The 17,443-nt window shown below is 52.0% G+C and overlaps 3 protein-coding genes across 3 annotated transcripts; 2 read left to right on the top strand and 1 right to left on the bottom strand.

The window, feature by feature from the left end:
- Window positions 1–395: 395 nt before the first annotated feature.
- LOC123117162 (non-specific lipid transfer protein GPI-anchored 5) lies at window positions 396–1,259 on the bottom strand. Its single transcript, XM_044537987.1, has 3 exons — window positions 858–1,259; window positions 731–790; window positions 396–617 (listed from the first exon to the last, which is right to left on the bottom strand). Exons 1-3 carry the CDS (start codon window positions 1,228–1,230, stop codon window positions 490–492), a joined length of 561 nt encoding a protein of 186 aa, XP_044393922.1. The 5' UTR covers window positions 1,231–1,259; the 3' UTR covers window positions 396–489.
- A 457-nt stretch (window positions 1,260–1,716) lies between these two features.
- Window positions 1,717–2,790, top strand: LOC123117161 (non-specific lipid transfer protein GPI-anchored 16). Its single transcript, XM_044537986.1, has 4 exons — window positions 1,717–2,107; window positions 2,207–2,233; window positions 2,324–2,359; window positions 2,448–2,790. Exons 1-4 carry the CDS (start codon window positions 1,753–1,755, stop codon window positions 2,621–2,623), a joined length of 594 nt encoding a protein of 197 aa, XP_044393921.1. The 5' UTR covers window positions 1,717–1,752; the 3' UTR covers window positions 2,624–2,790.
- Window positions 2,791–13,650: 10,860 nt separating this feature from the next.
- Window positions 13,651–15,656, top strand: LOC123113647 (anthocyanin 3'-O-beta-glucosyltransferase-like). Its single transcript, XM_044534950.1, has one exon. The coding sequence runs from the start codon at window positions 13,865–13,867 to the stop codon at window positions 15,335–15,337; it is 1,473 nt and encodes a 490-aa protein (XP_044390885.1). The 5' UTR covers window positions 13,651–13,864; the 3' UTR covers window positions 15,338–15,656.
- Window positions 15,657–17,443: the final 1,787 nt, after the last annotated feature.

The raw sequence follows: 17,443 nt of genomic DNA, 5'->3' as shown, positions 1-17,443 counted from the left end.
CACCGGCAGCTGGCAGAGGCACCGAAAAAATGGGCGGCGACATCAACGATGAAGAAGGCAGGCGGGGGTTTGCTGTTGGAATGGGAGAGGATGACCAATGTGCCACCGACGAGCGAGCCAGTGGAAGGAGTAGGCGGGCGAGCGTGCGTCCGTCTCGTGTCTGCGCCGATGCAAATCCGGCTTAAAAATAAGCCTGGAAGTCGGCAGGCGGATGAAAAGCGGACGCACGTCCATTTAGATCGACGCGTTTGACCATTTTTTTGTCCACGCCGACCGAACGCGCCGATTTAAACGGACGCACGCAGACGAAATGGGTCAACGCGTTGGAGTTGCCGTTAGTGCCCTGAGTGCAATGACCAACGAGACTCCCCGTTCCCCATCATTCATTCAAGCCATGCTAAAAAAAACATTCATTCAAGCTTAACGGGGTCTCGGTCTCTGCTGTGTCCGATCGTACATTTACACGCCCCGTGGCCATTTCAGCAGGTGTCAGGGTCCACGAATCAGAGCTATTGCTACGACGGCGACGACGAAGGCCAGACTTCTCCTTCCTGCTCCTGCTCTGTTGACGTTCCCGTGGGAGTACTGAGGCGTCGGAGTGGCCTTGGATCCAGACCCTGCGTCAGATCCAGAGACAGAAAATGGCGCTCCGATTAGCTCACCGTCACGCGCTCCGACCAGCTCCACGGGCCTATTACAAAACATTTGCAGGAGGTTCTGCTGCACGTACCTGCAGGGGTAACGTCGGGATCGTAGGGCGTCGCCGGAGAAGACATCGGAACACCCATGGCTGCACGAATGGCACGACGTTATTTTCTACTCGTGCTGTTGTTCGTACTTGCGCAATGTGAACTTACAGTCGCACTGGCTGGCGGGCGGCGCCTGGACCCTGCACGCCGCGGGCATCTGCAGCGCGCGGGCGCCGTCCAGGGCGACGCCGAGCGTGGCCGCCGTGCCGCCGAGCACCGCGCAGAGGCACCGCGGGCTGGACCGCAGCACGCCGGACACCGCCGCGCAGCACGGCTCCCCGGGCGCCGTCGCGTTGCCCGACATGTAGCCCATGCACGGCGACAGGCTGACGAGCTCCGGCATGCAACCAGAGCCCCCGCTGCCACCAGATGGAGCCTGCGCCGGCGCCTGCGCCTGCGCCGCGCACTGGCACACCAGCAGCGCGGCCGCCACGGCCAGGACAAGGCCGAGCGCCGACACGCCGTTATGACCCGCTCCCATTGGACTTGTTGTGATTCGTGCTCCCCTTTGATGCGCGAACTATGCGTGGCACTGGGAATGGTCAGTTCGCTGATTTTGTAGCAAGAACCATTCTCGTTCTTGACACTGACAGACCGTGGTCCATAATAGCGGTTAGTTAAGGTTGGTCGCGCCGGTGAGCCCAGGCTGTCCATATGCATTCGCCATGGTTCGGTCAACTTCTCGCCAAATCTTTGGACTTCGCTTTCATGGCGAGTCAGTCAGAGTCTCCGAGACAGAGAGAGCAGTGCACCTGCAAACTTTGTGGATTCATCTGGTCACAATCGTCCTAGCTACCTGACGTCCTGATCACCTAAACGCATCAGCACAAGCGGTTCGCGCAACCACCATGGCCAAACGCTCATCTACCACCTGAAACATTCTTAACCACACTAGGTATACACGAGACCCACATGCATATATAAGACGCGAAGGCGCGCGAGATCTGGCACAGTTTAATTTGCTCCTTCAAAAACTGTACATTTTTAAGGCGTATATGCCGCTATGACACGTGACGGTGCGATGGGCGCGGTGGCGGCGATGGTGCTGGTGCTGGCCGTGGCCGTGGCGGTGCTGCCGGCGGCGGTGTCGGGGCAGGCGGGGGTGGCGACGTCGTGCACGGCGTCGCTGATCAGCACGTTCACGCCGTGCCTCAACTTCGTGACGGGGAGCACCAACGGCGGGGGCTCGCCGACGCTGCAGTGCTGCAGGGCGGTGGCCGGGGTGGTCCGCACCGGCGCCGACTGCGCCTGCCTCATCCTCACCGGCAACGTGCCCTTCGGCCTCCCCATCAACCGCACCCTCGCCATCTCCCTCCCCAGGGTCTGCAAGTCGCTCTCCGTCCCGCTCGTCTGCAGAGGTCCGTCTCTACACACAACAATTTCTTTTCACTGCACAATTTGACCTCTAATTAACCAAGCAAGTTCTTGTCTGTTCCAATTTTTTTTGTGATCTGCAGATACAGCGACGCAAATCCCAGCTCCAGGTAACTTAATTCTCCTTGCTTCACCTTGACATTGCCATCAAAGTTCAGAGTGTACATTACTGAAGCTGACACTGAACCATGAACTTGCAGGGCCAATTGCATTTGCTCCGGCACTGCCCCCTCTGCGTAAGTATCTTCAACGATGTTCTGCTCCTACCGTACCGAAGTTGCAAATTAATTTGTTGGTCTGAAAAAACGTCTTGCAATTCTGCAGCAGCGTTGCCGCCGGAGTCATCGGTGGATGAGACGGCGACGTCGCCGGCGGTGGAAGCGCCGCCGGTCATGCAGGGGCAGAGGCCGGTGGTGGTGCCCAGCTCGGCGTGGAGGGGCGCCCGTGCTCCCTCCGTTCTGCTGCTTGCAGTCGCATCCATTTTGGCTCTGGTTATGTAGGTTGTGCACGTGGACTTGTAGGATGCTCATCACCGAGACAATGCCTGGTTTTCGCCGAAAAGAAAAGAAGGATGTTATTGTGTTGGTGGCTTTCGGCTCACCCGTCTAAGAAAAATTTCCGTGTGGGATCAATATGATGTGATTATGGAACACGGTCATTTCTTGAATGTCCAACGCTACCTATTTCTGTAATTATATCAGGGTGGTTGAACAAAAAGCAATGGCTGGGGAAGTGCCTTTCTAAGCTCGAGCTCAAATGAGCTCGGTATGAACAATAAAATCCAAAAACATAATTATTTTTCCTAGAAACTAATGAAATATTTTTGTAACAAACATAAAAGGTTCACATGAGTCAAATTTTCTGGATGGAATCACATTAGTAGAGGTGTGGGCAAAAACATGTCAGATATCTGAGGTGTGGGGAAAAAAAACCCTCCACGAATGTGATTCAAATCACGAAATTTTGCAGACGTAATTACTCAATGTTTGTTGCTAATTCAGATTTTTTTGTGTTTTTTTTGTGTGAACTTTCCCAGTTCATCCAAGCTCATATTGTTTGCGTGCCAACAGCTGCATCTACGTCGTTGTGTCATCGGATTTAGATCTGGAAAGCACCTCATTCCAAAACAAAAAAGATAAAATGTCATTTACTTGTTTTGTCCTAAATAATAGGGATAACTTGTTCAAACATGCATGAACATGGCATAAACAGATCCATTGGATTTTTCTGATATAACTTTTCTTCATGTGCATTATGGTTTAATTTCTATATATTTCAATTTTTAGATTATTTTCTGAAACAAATAAGTCATTTCTGATTCATCCAAAAAATAAGTCATTTCTTATATTTTCTGATCGTAACAAAAAATAATCCAATGAGTATGAATATTTTCTTCATGTGAGTTATTAGCAGTGGGGCCCTCCTTGGTGTTTACCTAGGGGTTAACTAACTAGGTTAGTTAGTGCTAATTAACAGGCCATCCTATGACCACGATCCGACGCGCCGCACCACCATCTTTCCCGCGAGCCCAGCCACGTGTCCAGCCGTCGCCCGAAACTGCTGGACGGGCAACACCACCGTGCTCCGGTTCTCGTCAGATTGGTAGTACGTGCTATCCATCACGCCTAGGAGAGTCGCTATATGGTACCCCTCTATTCATTTTTATAAGACTTTGAAAATATTTCAGACAATGTGCAAAACAGGTCATTTTAAGTTGTCTGAAACAACTTACAAAAATGAACGGGGGAGTACAAAATTTTGTCATTGATTAGTATGGTTCTCATCCAATAATAAAAAGATCAGAACATACCCCCTTCCGTTGCATAATATAAGAATGTTTGGCAAGCTAAAACAGCTTGCAAAACGATCTTATATTATGAAACGAAGGAAGTAATTGATTCAGTTTGACTTTATTTCTTAAAAGTTGGGCGAGAAATTAGTCGCACTATGACTTACATTGATGAAACATCTAATACACGCTAAAACATGTTGACATGATGAAACATTAGTGGCAGTGTGACTTTCATTGATGAAACATCTAAAACACGTTGACATAGGGCTGACCATTGTTAGATGAATCTCTTGGGATAATCACCGCCTTTGGGGGGGTGGGGGGTGGGGGGTAATCTCAACAAATTTGGGCCCATATTATCAATGGCGGATGCCATAAATACACCGTTCCTAGTAATGTGGTGTATAATTAGCGGGCCTCGTCTCACGCACGTCCGTCCGCTACTGGTAATATTGCCCCACAGGTACGCTGAGACCAGCCATAAGAGCAACTTCAATGGGCCGACCCAAACGGACGGCGATTTTATTCGCCTTTTGTTCGTTTGGGTCGGTCGCCCGTCCGGGATCCGCTCTGTTTTAGATTTGGGTCAATAGTGCGTCCAACGCGCCGACCCATATCTACCGGCATGGCTGGCTGGCCGCCCTATTTCAACAAATAGATTATTTTTGCATTGCTTTTGCATTCAAACATATAGTCAAATAAAAGAGTTTCAACCGAATAAAATAACATAGTTTTAAAAGCCGAATACAAGTAAAAATGTCTCACATAGTTTTGCAAGCTAAATAAAGAAGATACATCTATTGGTTGCCAACATGAGCCCACATATACTCAACCAAATCATTTTGCAGTTGCACGTGAGTTTCCCAACCACGCATGTCATGATGGAATTGGGTGAACTGTTCAATCGTTGCCGCTCCTCCATGCTCAGGCACAACATTCTCACCCTGAAACTAAAACCCTTGATCGTACAGACGTTCCGATCGCTCATCTTCTGCGATCATATTGTGCATGATCACACAAGCAGTCATCACCTCCCACAGTTTCTGCGTGCTCCAGGTATTAGCAGGATACCGAACGCTGCCCCATCGAGATTGCAAAACACCAAAGGCACGCTCGACATCCTTCCTATCACTCTCTTGCTCTTAGGAAAATCTTTTCCTCTTCTCTCCGACAGGGTTGGGGATTGTTTTGACAATAGTGGTCACTGAGAATAAATACTGTCACCCAGTTAGTATCCTTTGACGTAGTTGTGACCGTTGATAGTAAAGTTCACAGGTGGGCTGTTGCCTTCGGCAAGCCTAGCAAACACCAGCAAGCACTGAAGCATGTTGATATCATTGTGTGATCCGGCCATGCCAAAGAAAGAGTGCCAGATCCAGAGATCTTGAGACACCACGACCTCGAGTATGACAGTGCAAGCCCTGACATGGCCCTTATACTGCCCTTGCCAAGCAGAAGGGCAGTTATTCCACTCCTAGTGCATATAGTCTATGCTGCCAAGCATCCCTGGGAAGGCCCTGCTGGCATTCATCGCAAAGGAAATTGTCAAAAAAGAACTCGTCGGCGGAGTCCATTTTGTACCTTGGCAAACTGTTGAACAGCTTGTGGGCGTCGACGAAGAAGATGGCCGTCGAAGGGAGTCGCGGCGCGCACGGACCAGCTAGCTGCCCTGCCGGCGTCTGACGAGCGTGCCAGTGAGGATCTGGCCGGGGCGGCGAGGCGGCTTCTTGGTCGCGGTCGCGGATGTGTCGGGAGGGGGGTGGGAAGCAGTCGGTTTCCCCAGCGGCAAGACGGCGATGGCGGACCATGTGGGAGGTGGCGGCGTTGCTGAGCGGATGTTGCGGCGCCGGTAGCTGGCAGAGTCACCGGAAAAATGGGCGGCGGCGTCGTTGAGCGGATGTTGCAGCGTCGGCAGCTGGCAAAGTCACCGGAAAAATGGGCGGCGGCGTCGGCGACGAAGAAGGCGGGCGAGGGTGAGGGTTGCTGTTGGATGAGGGGAGACCAATATGTCATCGACCAGCGGGCCAGGGGAGGAGAAGGCAAGCACGCGCGCGTCCGTCTCGTGTCCGCGCCCCCGCTCCCCTGCGCCGCTGGCCACTCCGACCGCGGCGGCCACAAATCCGGCATTAATGGCCGCCGTCCCATCCCGTCCCTCCTCAGCTGGCTCGCAGCATGGAAGCCCCCTCGCTCCTCGCGGTTCCGCGTCCTCGGGCGGTCCGTCAAGGGCTTCTGCCTCGCCATCAACACCGGCCACAACCATCGTAGGCTCAGATCCAGCTTCGACGCCGCGTTTCCTGGAGAGAGGTGGCCCGTCCCAGTCGGGGCTGCTACTTGGCTCAACGGATCTGGGCGCATCCCTTGCTTTTGGGCACGGGCGCCTTAAATCCATGATGGTCGCCCCATCCCCCGCTGTCGACATTTCCTCTTCGGGCGAAGACCATGGATGGACGGAGGTCAGATCTAGGAAGGGAAAGCGCGTAGGCTTCGGGCCTGCGGTTCATACGCATCATCACCGGGAGCACCGCTCGGACCGCCAGCAGGGCTCCAATACGCCCACCGGCCGCGACGCCTTCTTAAGCAAGTTCAAAGGAAAGTGTTTCCGGTGCCTCAACATGCTCCACCGCCACAAGGACTGCAGAGATCCGCTCCGCTGCGTCCTCTGCAAGCGCCAAGGCCATTTCGCCCGCGAGTGCCCACAGAACCCGAGGAACGGGGGTCCAGGAGGGGCCGCCCGCGATCGGCTGATCCCGGCTCCTTCCAGAGCTCCGGTGCACGAGCGTCTTCGCTTCACACCGCCGGGCACCTCCGCTTCCCCGGCCATGGACCGCTTCCTTCGCTGCGACCACTCGCGGCGGCCGCGCGTCAGCAACAAGGTGGTGGTCGCCTCGCCCGCGCTCGAGCGCAAGGAGCTCATCCTGTGCCTGCACGCCGTCACCCTCACCGCTGCCGAGGGGGTCCACGCCACCAATCCCATGGCGGTGGGCAAGGCCATCGAGGCGCAGCTGGGCATGCCCCTTTCCAGCTACGTGTCACCTCCCACCACCCGGAGGCCTTCCTGGTGCATTTTGACATCCCGGCGCACCGCGACGACGCCGTGAGGCGCGGCGTGCTGCGGGTGGACGGCACCAAGTTCTTCATCCGCGCCTGGCACAAGGACGACCACACCGCCTTCATGAAGCTGCCCCTGCACGTGCGCATCATCGTCGAGGATCTCCCAATGCAATTCTGGTCGCTCGAGGGTGCGGAGGAGGCGTTCGGCGATTTCGGCCGCATCGAGCGCCTCGACAGCCGGACGCTGGAGCGGGGCCACACGAAGACCTTCACTTGATGGCTCTGGACCTGGGATGTCACGCACATTTCGACAAAGCGTGCACTCTGGGTCCTCAAGAGGGGAGCGGGCCGCGTCGACGAGATCCTTGGCTATTCCCCGCCGGACTGCCACGTCCCACCGCCGCCGGTCGTACGCCACTATGATCTGCTACTGCACGTGGATCGTGTTGAAGACTGGACCCCGCTCTCGCCCCGCTCTTCGCACTCGGGCCAGAGCGGGATCCCCTCCTCCTCTGACAACGACAACCGCCCCTACCCGCGCGTCGTCGAGCCGGGATCCTGGGCGGGAGGTGTCGAAGATGGCCAGGTGCTGTCTCGTCGCCCCGAGGCTTGGCTGGCCACTGCTTCTTGCCAGACGGCCCCTCGGGCGAACCGGTGCGACCACGATGAGGATGGCCCCGCCGACCAGCGACGCTCGTGCGAGACACGTTCCTGGGCACCTCTTGCCACGCCAAGGGCAAGTCCACTGATGTCGTCGAGGCGACGCCACAGCGGCGCAGCCAAACTCCGGCAGGCAGGAGGCACGGCGACCAGGTGCGTGGGCGCACCAAGAGCAAGACGACGACCGAGGAGCCGCCGCTTCGGGCCACCCCACCACTCCCTCTCCGCCAAACGACGGTGGCCCCGTGCTCGAAAGCCCAGGAGATAGACCCCGTGGCCGCTTTCTTCTCCTTCCCTAGTGGTCGCGCGCTCTCTCCCCCGCCGTGCACGGACGTCATGCAGCTAGAGATCGAGAACGCCATGCTCGACGCCCTCAACTCCCCGCTGGCCTTTGAAGATGGTGGACGCTCCCCTCCGCATGCTCGCACGCGCTCTGGTGTGATGGAAGAATTCCACGAAGACAACGACATCCTCCCGTGCATCGCTGACCTTTCTGCCCTGCTCTAAAGCCCCTGCATCTGCTCGCCGGCGGCGGCCGCGGTGGGGTTCCATGTCGACGCGATCACCCACAAGGTCGATAGTCTGCAGATTGGAGGGCCGCACGACAACGGCCCTCCCAAGGCAACGGACGACAACAACAGTGAAGGAGCGCTAGAGCTCTTCGCCCCGGTGCCCCAGGCCGTGCTGCCCAGCCCCCCGACGTGGGCGCGACCTTCGGCCCCTCCCAAGGTGCGGGCCACCTCGGCACCTTCGTGCCGCAGTGCTTGACAGGCAGCGGCAGGCTGTGCTATTCTGATTGTGCAGAGAGCGGCGATGCGCCTCATCGAGGAGCTTGGCGGGCTCGGACCTAAGGACAAGATGACGCCCAAGGCTGCTGCTGATCTTCTCAAGCGCTTCCATGAGCCTCTCTCCAACAACGACATCGCCGCCATAGCCAAGCTCACTGGCCTGGACTGTGAGGCCCTGAAGATCGCTGCCGGAATGGCCGGAGCGAGCGGCGAGGATGCATTAGTGCTGTGATCATGTTAGTCCTCCTTAGTAGCCTTCGTCAGCGGCTGGTCTTAAACCAACTTGATTTAGGTTTTATCCCAATGTGTCGTGTCTTCTGTAAGGTAGAGGTAGCTTGGCGGCGCCGGAGTTTGGTGTCTATTGGTGGCCGGCATCGTCCCCAGCAGGATTGTGAGGCTTGTGTGTTCGTGTTTACTTTCAGTAGCTATGTCAGTCAATGAAGAGAAACCCCCTGTCTCCATGATTGATACAAGCTTTAGAATCATGTCCTGGAACGTGCGGGGCCTAAACTCCCCTGCAAAGCGCTCGGCCGTCTGCGAGGTAGCACACGCGAACAGGATTTCAATCCTAAACTTGCAGGAAACTAAGATCGAATCATGGTACACACAGTTAGCAGTAGAAGTAGGGGGTCCTTCGCTTCAGGGCTGTGTTGTTTTGCGAGCAACAGGAACTAGAGGCGGGGCAGCAATTTTTTGGGATAAACAAGTAGTCGACATAGTCTCACACATGATCGCTAGCTTCTCCATCACGGTTAGGGTTCAAATCATCGGCAGCAGCGACTTTTTTTGGATGACAACCGTATACAGGCCGACAGAGGATGATCAGAAAGAGAACTTCCTTTCTGAACTTGCAAGCGTGACCCCTCCTCCATCTGATCCGTGGATGCTTAATGGTGACTTCAACATGATTTATCAAGCCAGGGACAAAAGCAACGGCCTGATCAATAGAAGGATGATGGGGCGTTTTCGCCGTGCGATCGACTACGCAGGGGTCAAAGAAATAAAGTGCAGAAACAGGCGTTTCACCTGGAGTAATGAACGAGAAGCACCTACTCTATGCAGCATTGACAAGGTTTTTTGCAATTTAGCATGGGAAAACCTGTTCCCCGACGTGTTGCTTACGGCGGCCTCTACATCCTTCTCCGATCACTGTCCCCTCCTGCTGGCCAACGGTGCGCCGCCATTTAGGGAAGCTAGGTTCAGGTTCGAAAAATTTTGGCCAAAATTTCCGCACTTCCATGAGACAGTGAAGCATGCCTGGGATCGGCCTGTGAATCATGACTGCCCATTCATACGCATCGGTAGGAAGCTGCAGAGGGTGGGGGCTGACCTGAAGATCTGGAGTAGATCACTATTCGGAGGCACTAAAATGCAGTTCCACATTGCAAATACAGTTATTTTGCAATTGGACTTGGCGCAGGAGGCCATACACCTGACGAAGCAAGAGCGCCTATTGTGTAAGCAGCTTAAACTCAAGGTGATTGGGCTGGCAGCCATCGAGAGGGCCAGAAAGCGGCAAGCTTCCAGGATCATGTGGCTCAAAGCTGGCGATGCAAACTCAAAAATTTTCCATGCAAAAATCAGAGCAAGAAGGAGGAAGAACTACATTCACTCGATCAGGGTGGGCAACACTGACATCACTGAACATAAGGAGAAGGCCTCGGCCGCGCGCGATCACTTTATAGAAGCTTTGGGAAGGAGCCGGCAGCGCAACTGCACCATAAACTGGGACGAACTGCACCTACAGGTAGTCGACATGACAGGGCTAGATCTACCATTCTCCGAGCATGAGGTGTGGACAGCAATTCATGCCTCTCCGGCTGAAAAAGCACCTGGCCCGGACGGCTTCACCGGGCGTTTCTTCAGGACCTATTGGGACATCATCAAGCATGATATTATGGAAGTTTTTCACAAATTCTATAACCTAGCAGGAGCAAACTTCGATGACCTAAACTGCGCGTTCATAGCTCTACTGCCAAAGAAGGATGGAGCAACCGAGATGGGCCACTTCAGGCCTATCAGCCTCATACACTCCGTCGCGAAATTGATAGCTAAGGTTCTATTTATGAGGTTGGCCCCAAAGCTAAAGGATCTCATCTCCCCGGCGCAAACCACTTTCCAAAAGGGCAAGTGCATCCATGATAGCTATCAGTATGTCCATGGCTGTGTTAGAGCGCTTCACAGAGATAAAAAATCGGCCCTTCTATTCAAACTGGATATAGCCAAGGCCTTCGATTCAGTTTCCTGGGAATACTTGATGGAACTGCTGCAGAGAATGGGCTTTAGCTCCCATTGGAGGGATTGGATCGCCATGCTACTTTCTTCGGCCTCCTCCTCCATCCTGATGAACGGCGAGCCGGGAGAGAAGTTCTGGCACCACCAAGGGTTGCGTCAGGGAGACCTTTTCTCCCCGCTTCTCTTCATCATCGCCATTGACCCGCTTCATCGCCTGCTAGCAGCGGCTACGGAGAGGGGGACACTGGCCCGGTTGCCGGGCCGGGGTACGAGTATGAGGATTTGTCTGTACGCAGATGACGCGGTAATCTTCGCCAACCCATCCAAGGCCGAGGTCGATACGCTACTCAATCTGCTCACAAAATTTGGGGAAGCAACGGGGCTGCATCTCAATCAAGGCAAATCGTCAGTGGCAGCCATAAGATGCGATGGCATCAATTTGTCGGAAGTGCTACAGGGTTTTGGCGGCTCCCTGACTGGGTTCCCACTGACCTACCTCGGCTTGCCGATCTCGACGGCCAGGCTGAGACTGAGCCACTTCCAGTTCTTGACAGACAGGATTAAGGCGCGTCTGGCGGGTTGGAAAGGAAGGCTGCTTAACTTAGCTGGTCGGAGGGTTCTGGTATGCAACGTCCTCTCTGCGCTGCCAACTTTCGCCATGACCGTGCTAAGAGTGCCAAAGAAGATCATCCGTGAGATCGACAAGGCTCGAAGGCGATTCTTATGGAGCCAGGAGGACGAGCTCACCGGGGGTAAGTGCAAGGTGGCCTGGTCGAAAGTCTGCTCCCCGGTGAGCCAAGGAGGGTTGGGCATACTAGATTTAAACAAGTTCTGCACTGCCCTTCGCCTCAGATGGCAGTGGCTGGCATGGGAGAAACCAGCAAGGCCGTGGGTGCAACTACAAAACCCAGCGCCGGAGAAGGATCGAAAGACCTTCAGTTTGGCAACAAAAATTCAGATCGGAAATGGCCGCAAAGCAAGCTTCTGGAACGACAGTTGGTTAGGCGACTCCCCGCTCGCATTCACATACCCATCAGTCTACAATCACGCCTACAGAAAAAGTAGAAGTGTTGAAGCATCCCTCCGGAACAACCGATGGATCAAAGATCTGCAACATGGAGACATCATGGCCATTGCACCGGAGTTTCTGTCCATATGGAGAATGCTGCAGACAGAAAACACAGTGTTGCGCCCTGAAGAGGACGATCGCATACAAGGGCGACACACCAGCAATGGCAGCTACTCTGCAAATTCAGCATACACTGCGCATTTTCAATCTTCGGGGCAGTCCGGATTCAACCATCTAATCTGGAAAGTGTGGGCTCCAAACAAGCACAAGATATTCATGTGGCTGCTTCTACAAGACAGACTTTGATGCAATGATCGGCTGCAGAGAAGGGGTTGGCCGAACAGCTACTTCTGCCAACTATGCATTCGCAATCTTGAAACATCTACACATTTGTTTTGGGATTGCCGTTTCGCGCGGGAAGTTTGGCAGCACACGGCGAGGCGATCGGGATGCTCCTCTCTATCATCTTTGACTAGGGACCCAACCTCCTCCTCACAGGCATGCCAGCAGATAATCAACCGGACCGCACCACAGAACAGAAGAGCAATCAGATCAATGATCGTCATGATCTTGTGGGAGCTATGGAATGAGAGAAATGACTGCACCTTCAGGGGGGTGACCCCAAGTAGTCAACGGATCTATGCAAAGATCAGTAGTAACTTAGAAGAATGGAGATTAGCAGGAGCAAAGAAGCTAGAGACCCCGTTCGGGGAAATGCTGGGAGAAGTCTGATTATTTATTTTCAGTCCGGGATGATGATCACTTGACCATCTCCCGCTTAATTTCATCCTTTTGATCGTTCTGATCACCCTTGTATTCTCCTTCCTGCTAAATCAATGAAGCCAGCAAACGCTGGATCTTAAAAAAACACTTTTTAATCCACAACAACAGGGAATTGCTGCATATACTTTGCGGTCTAAAACTGAATTATCATGATGAATGTTTTTTCCATATCAGTTATGTTTGCTTGGGGAACATTGCCACGACAGAGAGTAGATTTTTCTGTTGTTGAGTCAAACAGACAGTGACTTATTGATTTGTAAAAATAATAACAATAATTATGATACATCGAACCATTCAGATTGAGTGGATTTATCTTCTGTCAACGTTGTAGTAGTATATTCTAGCAAGATCCATCGAGCAGGTGATGCAAACCTCTGTTCAAACCCTTGCATGCCAAGGTACCAAAATCTTCAATGGCAGTCCACAAGCTTCTGTTCTGGAAGATGGAGATCACCAAGTCGGAAGAGAAAAGCAATTCTCCCATGCACGGGAGGTCCCATGCATGAGAGAGCCCTTGATTTTGCTTAGAGATTAGATGCGCAATGAGTTTGTACTTTTTTAGATATTTTTCTGACCGCATGCAAGCAGATCCACCACTCCATACTTTTTCATTCTATTTTCAAGGTTAAATCTATTTCATTTTTAAACCAAAAATATAACTTATGACATGTTTGCATTTTAGTGTTTATGATGATGAGAACTTCAAAACGAGACCACTTTTGAATGTACTTCAATAAGTTTTAAAATTGTGATTCCAGCGGAACACAGTGAGCCGTAATAAAACAATAAAGTATTTTTGTGAAATAGAATAAACATTATTGAATATTTCGCATGGAATTAATAAATTTGTATGAAACAAGTTTGACGCATGGTGATTTAATTGTCTAAAAATATATTCAATATTAGTCTTGTTTTAAAGATCTCGACAGTAAAAACACAATTGTGCAAACAGAATGTAAATCAAACTTTTATTTCATTATATACATTAGAACAATTTATTTGAATGTAACTTTGTGAGTGAAGAATACCATGTAGATGTATGTAGGTGGTCCCACACACAAAAAAAACGGTGGATGCATGCACGGGAGATCCGTGCATGATAGAAAATCCACTCTCCAAGTCGGAAGCCACTTCTCCCGTTCCCCTTCCTCGTTGCTTCCATCAGACAACGAGAGCCCAAACTTTTTTTTGAATTTTGAGAGCCCAAACTTATACGTATGACTTTATAAATAGTCCTTTACACGGCTCTCGTCTTAATCGCACCGAGTCTTGCGTCTGATCTGCATTTGTACTCGATCGACCTCCTCCTCCACGCCGGCCGTAGTACACTCCGTCGGTCACGGGACGCGGTAGCTCGCCAGCCATGGCTGTCCACGACGAGCCGCTGCACATCCTCTTCTTCCCGTTCCTGGCCTCCGGCCACCTCATTCCGATCGCCGACATGGCCGCCCTCTTCGCCGGCCGCGGCGTCAGGTGCACCATCCTCACCACGCCCGTCAACGCCGCTATCATCCGCTCTGCCGTCGACCGGGCCAACGACGCCTTCGCCCGCACCGGCTCCCAGGCCATCGACATCGCCGTCGTGCCTTTCCCCGACGTCGGGCTCCCGCCGGGCGTCGAGAACGGCACGGCCCTCACGTCCCAGGACGACCGCGACAAGTTCTACCACGCGGTCAGGCTTCTCCGGAAGCCCTTCGACCGGTTCCTGGCCAACCACCGCACCGACGCCGTCGTGTCCGACAGCTTCTTCCACTGGTCCGTCGACGCCGCCGCGGAGCACGGAGTCCCGCGCATCGCCTTCCTCGGCAGCAGCATGTTCGCGCGCTCCTGCAGCGACAGCATGCTGCGGCACAACCCGCTGGAGAACGCCCCCGACGACCCCGACGCCCTCGTTTTGCTGCCGGGGCTGCCGCACCGCGTCGAGCTGAGGCGGAGCCAGATGATGGACCCGGCAAAGAAGCCGTGGCACTGGGAGTTCTCCAAGAGCGTGAACGCCGCCGACCAGAGGAGCTTCGGCGAGGTGTTCAACAGCTTCCACGAGCTTGAGCCGGATTACGTCGAGCACTTCCACAAGACGCTGGCCCGGCGCGCGTGGCTCGTCGGGCCGGTGGCGCTCGCCAGCAAGGACATGGCTGTGAGAGGCACCGACGCGCCCTCGCCGGACGCGGACAGCTGCATCCGGTGGCTGGACGCGAAGCCAGCCGGCTCGGTGGTGTACGTCTCCTTCGGCACACTAACCAAGTTCGCACCGGCGGAGCTGCACCAGCTCGCCCGCGCCCTCGACCTCTCAGGCGTGAACTTCGTGTGGGTCATCGGCACCGCCGCAGGCCAAGACTCTGCTAAATGGATGCCCGAAGGCTTCGCGGACCTCATAGCGCACGGCGACCGCGGCTTCCTAATCCGAGGCTGGGCGCCGCAGATGCTGATCCTGAGCCACGCCGCCCTCGGCGGGTTCGTGACGCACTGCGGCTGGAACTCGGTGCTGGAGGCCGTGAGCGCCGGCGTGCCGATGGTGACGTGGCCGCGGTACGCGGACCAGTTCAACAACGAGAAGCTCGTGGTGGAGCTGCTCAAGGTGGGCGTCAGCATCGGCGCCAAGGACTACGCGTCGGTCGTCGAGACCCACGAGGTTATCGCGGGCGAGGTGATCGCCGAGTCCATTCAGAGGTTGATGAAGAGCGACGCCATCCAGAAGAAGGCCAAGGACGTCGGTCTGAAGGCAAGGAGCGCGGTGGAGAAGGGAGGATCCTCGTACGATGACGTTGGCCGGCTGATGGACGAGCTGACGGCCCGCCGGAGCTCCGTCAAGGTTGGAGAAGACATCCAGGCCAACTGATTGGTATTGGTCCGACGCAGTGGCGGAGCGGCGGAGCTTCACTGACATAACACTGGGCAACAGGCAAATTATGAAAGTTTGGAGGTGCCAAATGAGAATAGTTTCTTCCATCTATACACACATAGCTGTGTTCGGGGCCAGCTTTGGACTTTCCTTTTGGCTGATTAATGGCCCCTAGATCCGATGGGGATCTTTGCTACGACAGCCATGACCCATGGAGTCTTGTTTTTCTTTGGCAAACTTGCTGCCTTTATTATTGGGCGCTGATAAGTACCACATGTTCGGCCTGGGCACCTCCCAGACCGAACTATCAGCAGCACATGTTCGACCTGGGCACCTCCCAGACTGAACGATTGTTCGGTACGATGGGATCGATCCTCCGAACGTATTCGTTCGGCAGGGGGAACCATAGTCCGAACGCCTCCCTGACACCAGGTCTTTTCCATGTAAAAATCAAAAAAGGAATAAAAAGCTCGCTAGTAATGAATTAGATGAAAAGCCCAGATTTTTGTTTTTTTGTGACAAATAAAAGCCTAGATTTTGCTCAGCTACGAAAAAATGCCATCAGCTTTAATAGCAGAAAAAATGGAAATTCCAAAAAAATGCCATTTGAGTTTGACCAATCTATTTATAATTTGCCATGATATACTTTTTTACAATGGCAAGGTTTATAAAAAACATATTTGATTCCCTAGTGAAAGCATGGACAATCTGGCATGACAAAAAAAAATCAAAATAGTCATGGCTAAAAATTTGTTCGAAAAATGACATGGTGATTTTCCATTTGTGTCCAGCACCAAAAATTGCCAAGGAATTTTTGAAAAACACAATCCATGTGTGTCCAGCATCAGTTTTGCCATGGCGAACTTCAGAAACACCATGCGTGTGTGTCCATCAAAGTTGCAAAAACAAAAAAGGCTGATCAAGTTAGCACAAAACCTATCCAAATCATGGCAACAATGACATGGGAGAAAAAAACTAAAGTGGGTCACAAATTTGCATGGCAAAAAATCATCAGTAGTTGATGTTGTGTTGTTGCGACTTTTCTGGAATTGCCATGGAAACAATATTATGTTCAGAAAATGTCGTGGCAAAAGAAATAGAATGAATGAAAATGAACATTACACGGACCATATTTGCCCATCTATGTTAAGAAAAATTTGCCATGACGGTAAAAGGTAACTTGCCATGGAAGTTAATTAAAATTGTCGTGTTTTGAATGAGGAATTTGTCGTGTGTGAGAAAAAACACAAAAGGTTAAAAATCAAGTATGAAAACAAGAAAATCGCCATGGTATATTCATATAAAAAATTGCCATTGAAGATTCACATCAAGAATTGCCATGTTTTGTATGAGGAATTTGCCTTGTGTCAGAAAAATACAAAGAGTTGAAAATCAAGTATGAACAAGAAAATTGCCATGGCAGATTCGTATCAAAACTTGCCAGGGCGAAATTCATGTAAACTAAATTTGCCACGATCAATAAACTAAATTTGCCATGGTTAAGTAAGAAAAAAAACATAAAGATTCCATGGGAGTGTTACAAAAATACCTAAATTTTCCATGTTTAGAATCTTTATGAGTTTAGGTATTTAGAAAAATGTTGTGAATTTAGAAAAATATTTCTAAGTTTGCCATGGGTAGAAAAAAGCTTGACATGTGAACAATACAGGAAAGAAATTTAAAATTATCATTCGACAAGTTTTAAATATTGTCGCATGAACATTCCCCATGCATTTTGCCATGGTCTAATTACTAAATTTGCCATGGTATAATGAAATTATTTTGCCATATTTGAAAACTTGTCATAGTGCTAAATTTGTGTAGCCACCTCTAAAATAGTTTACATGTTAAAACATTTATACAATTTGCCATGGATGATTTGAAAGCAAAGTGCTGTGAGTTGGCATGTGTAAATCTAAGAATTCGCCATGTGCAAAGATAATAGTTTGCAATGTTATGAAATATGCACATAAAAATGGCATTAACCATGGCAACCTATATAGAAAATCTAAATAAAAACATGGCAAATTTGCCATGAGTGAAACCCAATTGCACCATTGTAAGCATGGCAACATTTGCCATGTTCTACTAAAATAGCCAGGT

The sequence above is a fragment of the Triticum aestivum genome, chromosome 5B, assembly GCF_018294505.1.
Source record: "Triticum aestivum cultivar Chinese Spring chromosome 5B, IWGSC CS RefSeq v2.1, whole genome shotgun sequence".
NCBI lineage: Eukaryota > Viridiplantae > Streptophyta > Magnoliopsida > Poales > Poaceae > Triticum > Triticum aestivum.
Note: the sequence above shows the minus strand (reverse complement) of the source record. Positions and strands in the feature narration are given on the sequence as shown.

What these genes read in the sequence shown, in the direction of transcription:
- LOC123117161 (XM_044537986.1), top strand. Translation starts at nt 1,753, where the DNA reads ATGACACGTGACGGTGCGATGGGCGCGGTGGCGGCGATGGTGCTGGTG. An exon ending in CGTCCCGCTCGTCTGCAGAG is followed by an intron (nt 2,108 to 2,206) that starts GTCCGTCTCTAC and finishes TGTGATCTGCAG; the next exon opens with ATACAGCGACGCAAATCCCA. An exon ending in TCCGGCACTGCCCCCTCTGC is followed by an intron (nt 2,360 to 2,447) that starts GTAAGTATCTTC and finishes GCAATTCTGCAG; the next exon opens with CAGCGTTGCCGCCGGAGTCA.
- LOC123113647 (XM_044534950.1), top strand. Translation starts at nt 13,865, where the DNA reads ATGGCTGTCCACGACGAGCCGCTGCACATCCTCTTCTTCCCGTTCCTG.
- LOC123117162 (XM_044537987.1), bottom strand. Translation starts at nt 1,230, where the DNA reads ATGGGAGCGGGTCATAACGGCGTGTCGGCGCTCGGCCTTGTCCTGGCC. An exon ending in GCCCGCCAGCCAGTGCGACT is followed by an intron (nt 791 to 857) that starts GTAAGTTCACAT and finishes CCATTCGTGCAG; the next exon opens with CCATGGGTGTTCCGATGTCT. An exon ending in TCCCGACGTTACCCCTGCAG is followed by an intron (nt 618 to 730) that starts GTACGTGCAGCA and finishes GATCTGACGCAG; the next exon opens with GGTCTGGATCCAAGGCCACT.